At 34.8% G+C, this 15,825-nt stretch overlaps 1 protein-coding gene across 3 annotated transcripts; it reads left to right on the top strand.

Moving 5' to 3' along the window:
• The first annotated feature begins 6,810 nt into the window (after positions 1-6,810).
• Positions 6,811-12,334, top strand: LOC141394944 (uncharacterized). 3 transcript variants are annotated; one of them, XM_073970124.1, is made up of 2 exons: positions 6,811-7,043; positions 8,517-12,334. In XM_073970124.1, the coding sequence occupies exon 2, from the start codon at positions 8,519-8,521 to the stop codon at positions 9,581-9,583; it is 1,065 nt and encodes a 354-aa protein (XP_073826225.1). In that variant the 5' UTR covers positions 6,811-7,043; positions 8,517-8,518; the 3' UTR covers positions 9,584-12,334. The 3 variants fall into 3 exon arrangements, with proteins under 3 accessions (XP_073826225.1, XP_073826224.1, XP_073826223.1); XM_073970123.1 differs by having other exon boundaries at positions 6,813-6,999; XM_073970122.1 differs by lacking the exon at positions 6,811-7,043 and adding an exon at positions 7,060-7,357.
• Positions 12,335-15,825: the final 3,491 nt, after the last annotated feature.

Raw genomic sequence — 15,825 nt, 5'->3', positions numbered from 1 at the left:
GCCCCGGAGGAGCTTGGATGAAATATCCAGTGACGGAAATTTTTAGGACTTTTTATTAGTTAAAATTTCAATCAAATGCCTAATGAACATTTTAAGATGTGCCCATTAAAACTAATAAGATAGACGGCCGTAGAGCCAAGGTTTAAGTAGATGGTCGTAGAACCAGTACTTGCGTAGCAAGTGATGGTGAAGCGTAGGCGATGTAATCTCTGTTTTCCGTGGGAAAACTAACCTAGCATGGCTTACTAACCCGTCAACACATACACCACCGAAGGTTAAGTGCATGACTCTTAATAGCGTCCGTATGGATAAATTGGAGCCCAAAGACTCAATGTCCCCAGTCTTCTATCCTAACTATTTCAAGGAGAATCCCTAAATAGAAGGCCCAGTATGGGTGAATGGCATTGGACCTGTAAGGATCCAGCCGAAGACTGTACTCTGCGCTATCAGTGAACCTACGACTTTGGTAGGGGCACCTTGTAGCAGAATCTTCGGATAAAGATCTGCCCCAAGAAGAATGTCAACAGGACGGGAAGAGAATGTGTTGGAATCGGCCAATCGTAGATTTGGCCAATCGTTGATTGGAATGGAAAAGGAGGGCAGATTATCTGCAATGGTCGGGACGATAAGAGCAGTTGTGTCCATTGAATGCGCAGCGTCCAACGGAGACACAATGTGAATGGAACATTCATTGCCAGAAGTGGCAGAAACTGACCCACTTACACCCAAAATTGTGGCCCTAGCTACATTTGTTGCTATACCTATTCTACTCTGCATATTTTTAGAAATGAAAGATGATTCAGAAGCAGGATCAATTAAAGCTCTGGCTGGGTACGTAGTACCTTGGTGCACAATATGGACCATAGCCGTGCCTAACAATACTTTCCTATTCTGAGTGGTATGGAATACCTGTCTCGTAGTAGACCCAGATGAAAGAACTGTAGAGGTAGAAGGGGAACATACTGCAACTAAACACCTGGAAACAGGTGACGTCGGAGACGTGTGAAGTGTTGAGACCTCCCTATGTAACAGGGTGTGATGCCTTTTGTTGCATATAGCACAATTATGTACACTATTACAGTGTGAAGCCTTGTGTCCGTGAGACAAACAGTTAAGACAACAGTAATGTTTCTTAACTGCACTTATCCTTTCAGGAACTGAAAATCTAAGGAATTTTTGACAAACCCTAAGATGATGTCTTTGTCGTGAACAAAGAGCACATGATTTAGGCGAGGGTGCGCGAGAATACCGTGAAGAACGAGGTGTGCTTTGTGGCGTGGCCACAGATGTTTTAATGCTTCCACCATTCGTGGAATGGGAAAGTCTTTTATTGTGATTTAGAGGTTCGACGTAGTCTATGCCCCTAATATCACGTAAGCAGGTCAGAGTTTGGATTCTTTCCGTGAGAAATTGATCCAAATCTGCCCACGAGGACAATGCAGACTTGTTTTTAATGCATTGTTCCCATAGCACAACGCAGTGTTTAGGTAATCTCTGAAGACAAAGGAAAACTAGAATTGGATCCCAGTCTTCTGTCGGCACGTCATAATTAGACATGGACGAAATACACCCGTTTATGCCTCTTTGCAAAGTCTTCAACCCTAAACTAGTTTCCTCTTCTAAAACTGGTAGGTCAAAGAGGCGTTTTAGTTGGTGGTTCACCAAAATACGTGGATTGTCGTAAGTTTGTTGCAAAGCATTCCACGCCAGACTAAAATTTGTGTGGGTAAGCGAAAACTTAGCCACTATTTCATGGGCATCACCACTGGTCTTTTTCTTTAAATGACATAAGCGTTCTATATCACTTATGCCGCTGTTGTTAATATAGAGGGCAGAAAATAAATCCCTGAACGTAGGCCAGGAGAGAAAATCGCCATTAAACACTTCGATGTCACAGGGGGGTAAATTAAGTCTGTGACCAGCATTAACATCTCCACAGGATGTGAGGGATGAGTTATTTGAAGGTGTCAATCGATGTGAAACATCAGAAATGGTCGCTGTATCTTCAGTACGTGGTACTGTAGGTTTATCTATATGAGATTTTGGAGAAGTGAAAGTAGGCGACTGAGACGAGGTCCGGAATACACCTAACTTTCTATTAATGGACGATAAAACATTCATAAAACACTTGTATGCGACATCGAATTTGATGTCGACAGCTACAAGGTTGTCCTTATTGGAATTTTTATCTTCATATAGATAATTGAGGCATATATCAGATTGTAGTTTAACTTTTTCCCATAATGTTCTCGCCTCAGCTCCTAGCAATTCTAAGATATAAACATCGAGCTCATCGTCCCGTTGGGAACTGAAGTATGCATCAAATTTGACTAAAGCATCAGCAGCTCTGTTGAATAAATCTAAAGGAGTGAGGGGCATTTTGAATAAAATTCAGGATTAAAGTCAAAAACAAAGACAATTTGTGACACGAAATGTCGTATTGAGAAATTAAATGTAGTCGAAGACTAAATAAATTTCCTAAATAATGCACGTAGTTGTACAAATTCAACAAAATTGCACAAAAATTATTTTATTACTTTGGAAATGACACGTGATGTCAAAAATTGTATGCGAAAATCCAATAAAGGTAAATTTTCACTAAAGTATTAGAAAAAATAATTTTAAAACACGTGATGCTTCAAAATAAAATTATTTTATTGGTAAAATACACTGAGTTTATTAATAGTCGTAGACTTTATCAATAATGTATCGTGGATACGGCAATATATTTGAGGTTTAACGTGATTAAACCACAAAAAATTCTTTAAATTTTAAGAAAAATGTAAAACTAAATCCAATTTTCTCTCAGTGTATTCCAAATTTTGCAAAATATTTAGAGTGTATCGTATAATACACGTAAACTATGACAACGTATCGAAGATAGCACTTGCCGAAAACAAATTTCCAAAAATATAAAAAAAAATTAAAATTCGCAAAACCACTTCACTAATACCGACGGTAGGGGGGCACGGTGTCAAAAACACGAATAAAATTTATTTTTAGTTAATATCCGAAGGATTCAACTCAAAAAATAAGAGAAAACTGCACTAAAATATCTTTACGAAAATAATTTTAATTTTTAGTACACGGGAATACCCCTAATACAATCGATCGTAGTGTAAATGGTATATGAGTGCCAAATCTGCCACCCGTATTAATTAAAGGTGGAAACAATCAGCAGTAATGACAAGTGAATGACATTTATTCTTTTATATTGGAATTGTTATTGTTGTGATGATTTTTGTGTTTTTGGGGAACATGAAGAAGAGAATAAAAGGAAAACACCACAATAACAATATGTATTTATATTAAATATAAAAGAAATGTGCGAAAACACCAATAAATGTAGAAATTAATAAACATAAAAAAATCACTGTGATTGTTGTTGCTATTATGTGAGAAAATAGTGGGTGATTTGACACTTAGTTTTGTTGGTATTTTTAAATGAATTTTACCGACGGCAATATCGTAGGTGACGGACGGACATTAAATATTTATTGTAAAACGACAAACGGTTTTGTTTTTTTTTTTTTTAATTATGCACAACACTTGTAAATTTTGGTATGTCACTTTTTCACGTAATGAAATGTGTACATACCTTTGTTGTGATGGTAAAAATCGCAATTTATTGGAAAATAAATTGATGTGGTTGATCGTAGATCCTTTGTTGTTGTTGCTGCGACGTAGTCGTTGCTTTTTGTTGGTTTTTGGGTTTTCCTTGTAAAGGCAAAGAGACCGATCGTAAAATCCGGCTCGATTGGACCAATGTTTGCGTAGCAATATGGAAAGAAAATTAGAGAAAAATAAAACACGATGTGAAAGTATTTTTTCTAATCGCAGTGGACTGTATTTTTATTGGTTTAACGTTCGTGGAACGGTATTACCTTTGTACAAAGGGTTTGACGAGTAGGACGTGATCCTATCGTTGGTGTTAGTTTTAATAACTCTAGCGTAGATACTGAAAGGCGGGCTATATAGAAACGTCACTCATTAGAATATGTCATTACCTTTCCTTTTATGTACGAAGTACATAGTCGTATTTTAAGGTAGTGGACAGACTCTAATGAGGAGAAAAATCATCCTTGGAACAAATTTAAGAATTAAAATGGGTTTAATAAAACCTCATAGCAAATTGTTCAGTCAGCGTTCGCATTTTTCTTCTGTTTTTCGTTAATTTTTTTTCACTGGGAAATAATCGTCAAACAAATGTCGAAAAATCAGTTTACCATTTTTACCTGCAGAAATTTGTCTGGTAGCCTGTGGTAGAAGAGAAAGGCATTTGTGCTCTCTCTCACCCTCTTAAAAATTGCTGCCGGTTTTACCACTTTTGCAGGTTAAAAATGGTAACAAATGGTAACCTCATATATGTAAAGGAACACAGTTTTAAATGACGGACGTTTTGTGAAAAAATGTGAAATGTAAAAGCCGCTTTAATATAAATTAGGAAAACGATTTTTTGAATTTTTTTTTTCGTATGTTTTATTCATTATTAACATTTTTCTCATAAAAACGATTCCCTAGATTAAACAATTAAATAAAATAAGAAAACAAAACAGCAACAAAAACCGAAAGAGAATTTATGGGGAAAATTTCACCGTTCTGAGCAGGGGCTGGATTCTTGTTCTATGAAAATGAAAAATATTTCCTTTATAATTTTTTTCATTTGACAGCTTTCTCTTATATAAATATTTTCATTTCACATTTTCATAGAAACAGAATTGAGCCCCTGGGCTGCATTATTTCATTAAATCATGGTAAAATGAAATAATAGGTGTGTACGATAACTTCGCAAGTAAAAAGTACTTGCAAGTACTCAGCAAGTTCTCAGTAACCTCTCTCCACAATTTTTACTCTCTCGAAGCAAAAAATTTGCAGATTGTTATCGAACAGCTATTTGTAAAAACTTGCAAGAAGTCAGCTGATTTGATAAACAAGAAGAAGTTGGCGGAAAAAGATTAAATAAAATAAATAATAAAATAGTCACCACAAGCTACAAAATAAGTTATTTTACTTACATTATCGTTTTCCAAAATTTATTTAATATTTGTTCCCTTTTTTATATCTATTTATTTTAATAGCCAAACGTTTGTTTATGTTTTTGCCAAGACGTCCGCCACAAAACATTCGAATTTAAATCAGCTAATCAAACTTGCAAGTTCTTACAAGAAAAATTTCCCTTGCAAAAACTTGTAAACAAAAGTCTCCAAAACTCTCCAATATTCTCTCACAATTGTCTCCAAATTCTCTCTCTTTTACTTTGCAAGTTTGTTATCGAACAGCATTTTGTAAAAGTTTGTGCAAATTTGCACAAACTTTTGGGTTATCGTACAGACCTAATAGTACATTTACATTTTCGAAATCAGTTGATTTCAACTGTCAAATCTTTTGCGCATACGTCAAATGAAAGCTCATCTGAAATCCATTGGCAAAACCAACGCTGTGGAAGATTTGTGTCGGATTTAAAACAAATCCAGCCTTGTGAGGACTCAATTTTTAATCTGTACAAATTTGAGCGAATTGATCAAATAAATCCTCGTAGTAAGTTAACCGCATACAGCAAATGCAAACCAGCTATAAATCCTACCAAATGCTCTAATGTAAACATGCTATTACCCATGTACTAGGTCTGTGTTTAGACACACAAATTTCTCGGGAAAGTAAATTGAGTTTTTGGGAGAGAGCGGAGAGGAAAGAGCTCCTCAATACTCTTTCCAACCCCCTATTGCCTAAAAACTGAATTTACTTTCCCGTGTGTCTAAACACGGACTAGAAGATCGCCTTGTTGAAACGGTCTATCCACGGCCTAATTATACAGGTCCTCACCAAAAACAGATGATTTCTCGAAATTATGCAAAACATGAGCTCTGTTCCTTTACGTGCAAGAATCTTCAAGTTTTACCACTTTTTAACCGAAAAGCGTTCCTTTACTGCAGACACCAAGCAATTCATTTGGGAGCTGTTCGGTTTTACCACTTTCAAAAGTAAAGGAACAGACCAATGAATGCAAAGTAAACGGTTTAACGACTAGTATACATTCAAATCATATCAAATTTTGTCTTCTCTTTTATTGCAGTTTTTTTCTTGTCCGTCGTTTCGAATTCGCGTACAAATCTAGAAACAAAAATCAAATGCCTGCCAGAAAGTCTATATACCAAAAAGTTATTTTGGCAGGTATCTTTCTCGTTAATTTTGAAAATAGAAAAATTATAAAATGCACTGAAAACACCAAAATTGTGAGGAAAAATAGAAAACATGAATGAAAATAATATAACTTAATATTAAATAGATATCTGAAAGAAGGACAAATATTTTTTCAGTTCATATCAATTAATTTTACTAGTCATTTGGCTGAAACTTTCTTTAAAATCAGTAAATAAAAAGTATGAAAATATGAATCATGTTGCTATGAATTGTGTACCATGTCGTATGAACGGGTTAATTTGTGTACGTAATTACGAAAGCGAACAACGTGATTCAAATGCTGGTATGAACATGACATAAAACACTTTCCGTCACGGCAAAACATTTTTTTCGCCTCTTTCACATTTCAAATCTTTGTTTTTCTTTGAATTCGCTTGCTGGAGGACAATCGACTAATACCCCGGTTACACTTAAGCGGATTAACCCGGTGGGTTTGGATTTAAAAGTCAATTCCATAGCGCAAACGTCAAATAAATCCTCTCGTAGTGGGTTAACCCGGCAAAAACTCTAGTGTAACCGTACTATAACTTTTAATGCGTTTTATTGAAAGATGATAGATTCAGTTTATTTTGTACGGCGTCAAGATAAGATACGATTGGCAAATGACTTCCTTATTGAACCAATGTGAGAACTCCTTATTCACGAAAGTGAACTTCGCTTAAAAGGATCTTTTGCATTTTGGGCGACACAAAGGAAACATCTTATTGGAAAATTGTAATTTTGCACAATAAACGCAACAAGTCCCGTTTAATAATATTAAAAGAAACAAAATATTTCATTTGATCAAGGAAAACGTCGGTAAGAACTTTTAAAGGTATTTGGTATACAGTGGAATAGAAAAGGTGTGTATGGATGTGTGTGCGAATTAAATGTATGCATACTATCTTGCAATTAAAAATAATGTTCTTTTTAAAGTGCATAGGTCAAATTAGGTTTCAAGATAACAAAAATATTTCTTTGTACATATAATGTAGTCTTTTCATGATTAATTCAGTTTTATTAATCTGTCCATAACACAGGGCTGTATAACAAATATTCGGATTTCACAATTCACACTGCATATCCAGATTTTTAGGTTAGGTCGAGTAAGTCTAGTTTAGAGAATTGGAAACCGCGAAATACAGGACATAAAAACCTTAATGTACAATGTGGCATGGTAATTATGAGTAATTGTAGACCTTATATGAATTTAATAATCGCTATATTTGGGGCTTTAGTGGTTTAGTGCGTGTCGCTGTTGTGATGATGTGTGGATTTAGAATGGTGGCAATATGGCGGAGTTTGCCCATCGGTTCTGATTATAACGATATAGGCATTTTTAGCGAACGTCCGTACTTTTAATTTTTGGGAGATGATGAAGACAATATGGAAATCAGTGTTTTGAGCTGAGGTCCTGTTTACAATGACACCTACATATACAAACTACATTCCAGTATTCAAGAAAATGGTCTTCAAAATTCCATATTTTTCAAACTAAAAATAAAGAAGATTGTAGAGACCCGAAACTGCAAGAATCTACTAATTTTTACAATTTTTTTTGATAACAAAGGTAAACTTGTTATCGTAGAAAACATGGAACAAATTGAATACTCTACCAGCTGGCGGAAAAAAAAACTGATTTTTTTAAATTGTAAGTTTTTTTCTAAGTAGCCGTCCTTCGGCCGGGGATTTTAAACTTTCTCCTATTGACATGAGCCAATTTAGGGCAGGGGAACAATTTTTTTTTTTTAATTTAATTTTTTTCTTACTTTAACAAGGGAATTTTCGGAACTTCAGAGGCCCATATCTCGGGTAGTATGAACTTCCCCCCAACATTTATATTTTTGTAATCAGGACGTAAAGATCTACCTGTGGTAGACATTTCAGATTTTTCCGCCAGCTGGTAGAGTATTCAATTTATGCCGAAAACATTTTTAGATTCTTGTAGGTTCTGGAACAGTGCAATATTTTTTGGAATTTGTTGTTTTTGTAGCGGTATATGTAGGTGCTAGCCTGGCAAAACGTTTGTGATTTCGGGTTAATCCGGTTAAAAGAAACCGCTGCCGTGGGAATGATTTTGAATTTATTACATTTTTGTATTGTCCACATATTACGGGTGTAGTTTTGCGCTTTGCACTCTCAGTTCCTAGAACACCAATTCTCACATTTTTTCCTATAATGTTGTTTTTTATGAAGGTATTTTTCTAATTTCATGATCTTAGTCAAATTAAAAAAATGGTTTGACCACCAAATTTGGCGCAATTATTTACTTCTTACTTGGGAAAAATATTAACTTGATGTTCAACATACATTTCTTCAATACACATATATTTTAGTTATGGCTGCATATTTACCTGAGGATGATGATTGGCCAATGGGGCGCAGACATCGCTCAAATGACAGACGCCGGAACAATCGCCGCATAGAACGTCGACCCAGATCTCGATCTCGCTCCGATGAGCGTAATAGACCCATTGATTGGCAATATTCATGTTCCATTTGCGAAGCGGATCATGCTATTAGCGCCTGTCGTCGTTTCCGCCAACTTAATGCTTCACAACGCTATGAAACTATGATGAGTGGAGGATATTGTCGCAATTGTTTGGCTAGAAGCCATTTGGCACCGTCGTGTGCCTCATTGGATGGGTGTCGTATTTGTAAAGGTCGTCACCATACCAGTTTACATGGAGCTGTACAACTGGGAGGAGGAGGTGATGGTAATGAACGATCTTCCAATTTATCTACTCGTCGAAACAATAATCGACAGGTAAGTTGGAATTTGCCTGAAGGAGAACTCAATGACTCTGACAACGACTCTGAGCCGGGTGAAAGAGAACCCGTGTTCTATAGACCACGTCAAGATAAAGTACAAGATTTGGCAGCTCCCTCACAACCTTCTATTAACAGTGTAAAATGGGATTTTGTCTTTGTACCAACTGTAACCATAAAAGTGGCCGAGGACACCTTTGACTCTTACATAACGGTTAGAGCTCTTTTGTCGCAAGGATCGTCTATGTCGAAAATTTCCACAAAAACATTTCGTCGTTTGGGTTTGAAATCTTTTCAATACAAGGACGCTAATTTTACAACATTCAATATAATGTCTAGACATGATCGTAGTGCATGGTTATTACGTGTACATGCATTAATTACCGAAGAACTACCTCGTAGAGTCTATTCGGACCCAATAAACGAAGACCCTGTTCGCGATTTTGGACATGATAATATTGCCGATATAGACCCATGCAATAATGTACCCATTGATATTGAACTGGGTGCCGACACATATTCCGCAATACGCAGAGATGGTGCCATATTTAGTGGAATTGGTGACGTTCATGCTTATCAAACAGCATTGGGTTATGTGTTTTCTGGACCCATACGTAATTTGGCAACATACTAAAACTCATTTAATGGAAAAACATACATACATATTTGGAATATTTGTGCTGGTCACGGTTTACCATTTTAATCGAAGATTTAAAAATATGTACATACCTATATCTAAGAACATAAATATTTTACAAAAATAAATTTGAATTCCGAATAAAAATATATGTATATGGGCAAAATTATTGAAAATTTAACATCGTTGAAGCCAAGGTTTACCCCTTTATAACTCGCGAATAGTGGTTGTATATTGTACAATTTAAATGCATTTGGATAAAATGAAATGTTTTTAGACTTGGCAAAAAATATTGGCCTTCAAAGTTGATTTGCGCGGAAGCTGTGGCTATATTTATGTTAAAAAATGGGTAAAAATGGGTTGAAGCCAACGTGACTTTTTTTGTTTTCTCTCGATTTGTGATTAAACCACATTTTTCCCGATTTTCCTGTCAAAGTGAAAGTAGAAGCCAACTAAATAAGGATCATCCCACCAATGTATAACTTTTCAAAATTTGATCTGCGTCTACCATTAAATGATGCTGACATTTTGAAGCCAGATTTTAAGTGTTTTTTGAAATTTTCTGATAATTTCGTTCCGCAAACAGGTTTTTCAAAAAATCATATATAGGAATGAAGAACTCACGATTCTGATTTATTTGATATATGTGTCGTGAATGTAGCCTACACAGCTTCAGAGAAATCTGTATCCAAATACGAAAATTTTGTGCGAACAAATTTCTAAAAATCAAATATTTCGGATCTAATTTGTACAATTGGCATTCGATTTACTTGTGCATGATTGCAAATTTTAGATTTTTACGTTGCGGATCTAACAAATCAATACTCGTTAAAATCCATCTACTAAAACGCGAGATAGGAGAAATTCCAAGGTAGGAAAATCATCTAATATTGTTTTTGAAAATATCGCGCATTTTATCGCGTATTCTGGGGCCGCTTGCTTTGCTATGAAAAAACTAGTGCAACATCTTTCTTTTTGCGGAAACAGAGATTTAAAAACTTCACTGATAAGGAAACTACATTCATTTTATCCCAAAAATAGTGTGTGATGCTACATCCACGGTTCTTGACTGATTGCCTTGAAATAGGTATATATCGATGCAGATTTTCATGGTGACACTAAAACCTGATGCGGAACGAAATTGTATGAACTTTGTGCAAATTAGCGATGTTTTATAGATTTTTTAATGCTAAGATGCAGCCGATGCTACATCTTAGCGTCAAAATTATATTTCGAAAAATATATACAAATTAAAAGATATGGTCTTGCTGTACATGAAAATCACATGCGGACAAAATGATTTTGATAATTTCGCGATTTACACATATTTTAATAATGCGTATATGTAAAAGCGGTTTATTTGAACTCTATTTCCGTTTAAAATGACTAATGATTTATTTCATCAACCCGATAACTTTCCTCAATGGGAAACCTTCTATGTGAATGTAGATAAAGCAAAATCCGCCCATTTTCTTTGGGAGTTTGAAGAAAAATAAAAGAAGTACTCCTATAGAATTTTTCCAATATTTTCAACTCTAGAATGCATGTGAAAACTATTATTCTAAACCAAAATTTGTTTTTTGTAACACAAATATGTGCTTATTTTGGCTATAATATCCTAACTACTATCCCGATGATTGTAATTTTGGTCTCATTTGATTCCCCGTGATGTCTTTATTTAAAACTGTTAATTTTTTGTAATTTTTGACGGGTAAATGGACCTATATTTTCAAAAAATTCGGATTACATTTAAAATTTTGTCAATTTTTTGTAAATTCCGCGAATGCTGAGTAACATTTTACATATATTATGCAATCTACTTAATGATGTCACTTCGTGATAACTTTTTAGGGACAATTGTGTTCAATAAAATAATTAGCGTTTTTATAATAATTTTTTCTTAAAAGCAGAAGTAAAACCGCGATAACATTTGTCCGCAACAACCAAAAATTTGCTCGTGAGCGGATTTGTACTGGGGAATTTTTTCTTAACCTATGTACCAAAAATCGTTGATGTAGCGCGAAAAGAAAAAATTCAATTTTTTGGAAATGGAATATGAAATAATTGGCAGTTTTGCCCATATATCTTTTTTAAAAAAAGTATTCAATAATTTATCAACGTACGTGGTTCGATTGAACCAACTTTGAATGGAAGGTGCTTACACCTGGGAAATTTTTGCGGATTCTGAAACTATTATGTTCACATTTTTAGGGGGGTTATCATGAATGAAATTTCCCCGTGAGTTTTGTCTTTCCGTCATTGCAACTTAAGGGATAAAGTGCAAAAATTCATGTAGTTTTTATTGGAGTAGTTCAAATTCTTACTTTGCATTTAATGATCTGAAGTTTCATAAAAAATAATGAATTTTCATAAAATATTTGTTTTTGAAATTCTCATTAATCAAAAAATAAAAAATTTAATATTATTTATGCATATTTATATTGCTCTTATTATAAATGCTGTATTTCTTTTGGAGTAGTTTATTATTCTTTCCATTCTTGGAGTATCAAAATTCAATTAATCAAAATGTTTTTTATTTACATTTTTTTTTTATTTTATAATTACTGCCCCCTTTTTTATACATAGTAATTATTTTTTTGAGTAGTTCTAACATCCCTCCCTTGTTATATTTAAGCTATTTTATATAATATTAAATTGAACATTATACTGTAGTATACAGCCTTAAGGTCGAAAGACTGGGCATATGAAAATTGAAATAAATAAAAATAAAAATAAAAAAAATAAAAATATTATTTGTGAGGAAATTAGAAATTTGGAAAACTTCAACCCAAAATCGAGTTCTGGAGGAAAATTCATCATTTTTGCAATATGGACTGAAGGAATGCCACACACTATTCAATCACACACTTACACAAGGGTTCATCGGTTGCTGTCCTGCATGCCCATAGTGTATGCCCGGCATTAAGGGGTGAGTACATAAAGGCCTGCGTACATAAGCTGCTCTGCCTGATTGCCTTGCTTTCCTGCTTCATTTCTGTCATAATAAAAATAAAAGAATAAAGAAGGCCGAGGAAATTTCGAACTGGGTTGCCCTTTTCTTTTTTATTCTTTTATCAGAAGTAAGTCCCAATTTACATTAGGCGAGTTTACTTGCGGCAATTGTCAGTTTGTAGGTGAGAGAGGGTGCTGAGAGGCAAAGGGTTACCATATGCCTCACCTCTCTCTCCTACAAAATGACAATTGCCGCAAGTAAACTCGCCCAATGTAAATTGGGACTAAGCAAGGCAAGCAGGCAAGGCAGCTTATGTACGCAGGCCTTAAGCTATCTTGCCTGCTTACCATGTTTGCTTCTGATAAAAGAATAAAAAAAGAAAGGGCAACCCAGTTCGAACATAAGCTGCTTTGCCTGGTTGCCTTGCTTTCCTGCATCATTTTTGACATAATAAAAATAAAAGAATAAAGGAGGCCGAGCAAATTTCGAACTGGGTTGCCCTTTTCTTTTGTATTCTTTTATCAGAAGCAAGCAAGGCAACCAGGCGAAGCAGGTTATGTACGTAGGCCTTTAAGCGGTTTTTATTTAAAGTTAGTTAAGACGAAACGTACATGACACTGTTAAAGTTGGTTCAGGTGCACTACAGACGAAATGGATGAAGGTAACGTCTTGAAATTTTGCATTAGAAAAGGAAATTCGTACGAAAATGTTATAAATATTTTACCATTGGAATTTGGTGAACGGATGAAGCTAGAAATCTGAAACACGATTCGTGACTATGGAGAGCAAAGTTTCTGCAATGTTTTTTTTTTGACAAGTGGATAATTTAAAATAGGCCGACTTCCGAATCGTCAAATGCTGTGTAGTTTTTAAACTTCGTCTAAATAGTTCAGTTTCACACTTATGCATTGTTCCTCGAAAAAGCAACAAAATGCATCAGAAATAAAACTTTGATTTGTTTGCTTTTTACCTGCGTTAAGAATGCGCAGCTGTGGGTCACAATTTGTGACGTTTCGAAGCTTCGCATTTGTTAAGTAGTCCGGTGTTCTGACATATAATAAGTCATTTTGCGGACTTTTGCAAAGCATCTGACGATACGGAAGTCAGCCATACTTTTACAATGCACGAGCAGAGCAATAACCGAAACAACGTCACATCTGCGCATTTGAAACGCAGAATGCACCCAAAATAAGCATAAAACTTGTGCATTAGGTTGATTTTGCAACGAGCAATATCTGAAACAACGCAGTTTTATGACGTTTCAGAAGTCAGCCATTGTTTCCGAATAGTTCAACCTTCTAAACAAATGAAACGCGCACATGTACAAAAATAATACAAAAAATACAATACATGTACAAAAAAAAAATTTGCAATAAGTGGAGTGGTGCTGCTTGATTTTGGCGTTGGTGTGATCTTGTTTGCAGGCAATTGCTTTTTGATTGGAGAAATTGTAGACTTTGCAGTGGTGTCTCATTAGCTCTGTGCTGCTGTTGTTGTTGCTGTGTTGTAGGCGTATTGATTGTAGAGTTTGTGGAGCTGTTTGTTGGTACATACATACAGTATGCAAAGTTCATATTCGTACACCCCTCCAAATTGAATAAAATAGTCATTTATTCAAAATTTTTTGTGCAAATATGGAACAAGTGATGGGAATTAGTATGAATAAGAAAGCTTTAAAAATATCAAAACGAGTTTTCAATTTATACCGTCATTTAGGTATAGATGGCGCCTATGTGGCTGGCAAAGTTCGTATTCGTACACCTAGGTGCACTAAATATTTGTGGTATTTAAGGATCTTTTAAGTGAAATGCCACTATTTATAGTTATTTTCGTCTTTGAGAATGCTTGAGCTGTAGAAAAATGTAAAAATAACGACATTTTTATTTAAAATTTTGCATGAATAGAAGGTCGGACGACCATTTGAAAAACTTAAGAAAAATATGATAGATATGATTAACTATAGGAATTTATTCCCGAATTTTGGACGAAAATAGCTTCTAGCAGTCCTTCTGCAACAATATTCGAGGTCTCATATGTAAATAAATGTTGCCAGCACTTGGTAATGCAACGAAGCGTAATCCGGGCTAAGGTAATATATAGACAATTTTGGTTTCTACTCCGTAAAAATCTTAAGTTCCGGTTTTTATTTGGCATAAAATGTGTTGACTTTTTAGAATACTGTTTCGAAAATCATCTTATGTCGAAATCTGTGAGAAATTATGAGTAGAAATTAAGCTATACAAGTCTTCATACTGTCTGCGTACGACTGAAATTCTATGCTTACCATGAACGAGAGTTATGGCTTCCAAAACAGCAAAATAATCGTTTTTACTTCTAGAAAATATTATTTCTTTACCGAATGGTCCAAAATTAATACATAAATTTCAAAGGAATCGAGTAAACTGCCCAGGAATGAACGTGGGGCAACCTTTGGAGAAATTCATTATTTTCGAGGAACTTTTCGTCTTCAATAATCCGTTATTCCTCGTTATTTCCGATATGTCTTGACATAGCATGACTTTCAAAACTGTATTCTAAAATTGCAATAAATTGTATACCAAATATAGAGCGAAACTGGCGATTTTTACGATGTAGAAACCAAAAATGTCTTCACGTTGCGTTAGCCCGGATTACGATTCGTTGTATTTCCAAGCGCTGGCAACATTTATTTGCATATGAGACCTTGAATATTATTGCAGAAGGACTGCTAGAAGCTATTTTCGTCAAAAATTGGGGAATAAATTGCCATAGCTAATCATTTCTATCACATTTTTCTTAAGTTTATCAAATGGTCGTCCGACCTTCTATTCATGCAAAATTTTTAATAAAAATATCGTCATTATTACATTTTTCTACAGCTCAAGCATTCTCAAAGACGAAAGAACCTATAAATAGTGGAACTTCGCTCAAAAAGTCCTTAAATACCACAAATATATAGTGCTCCTAGGTGTACGAATACGAACTTTGCCAGCCACATAGGCGCCATCTATACCTAAATGACTGTATAAATTAAAAACTCGTTTTGGTATTTTTAAAGCTTTCTTATTCATACTAATTCCAATCACTTGATCTATATTTCCACAAAAAAATTTTGAATAAATAACTATTTTATTCAATTTGGAGGGGTGTACGAATATGAACTTTGCATACTGTACATACATATGTGCAATGTCGTCTACAACCAAAACGTATACTTGCCCTACATGTAACTGCTTGGTAAAGCGTAATCAAAATAGTGTTGGTTGCAGTATCTGTGGGATGTTTTTTCACATAAAATGTGTCAATG

The sequence above is a fragment of the Musca autumnalis genome, unplaced genomic scaffold (genome assembly GCF_047663935.1).
Source record: "Musca autumnalis isolate F117 unplaced genomic scaffold, ASM4766393v1 scaffold_2, whole genome shotgun sequence".
Taxonomy (NCBI): domain Eukaryota; kingdom Metazoa; phylum Arthropoda; class Insecta; order Diptera; family Muscidae; genus Musca; species Musca autumnalis.
The sequence above is the reverse complement of the archived record's forward strand: the minus strand, read 5'-3'. Positions and strand labels throughout refer to the sequence as shown.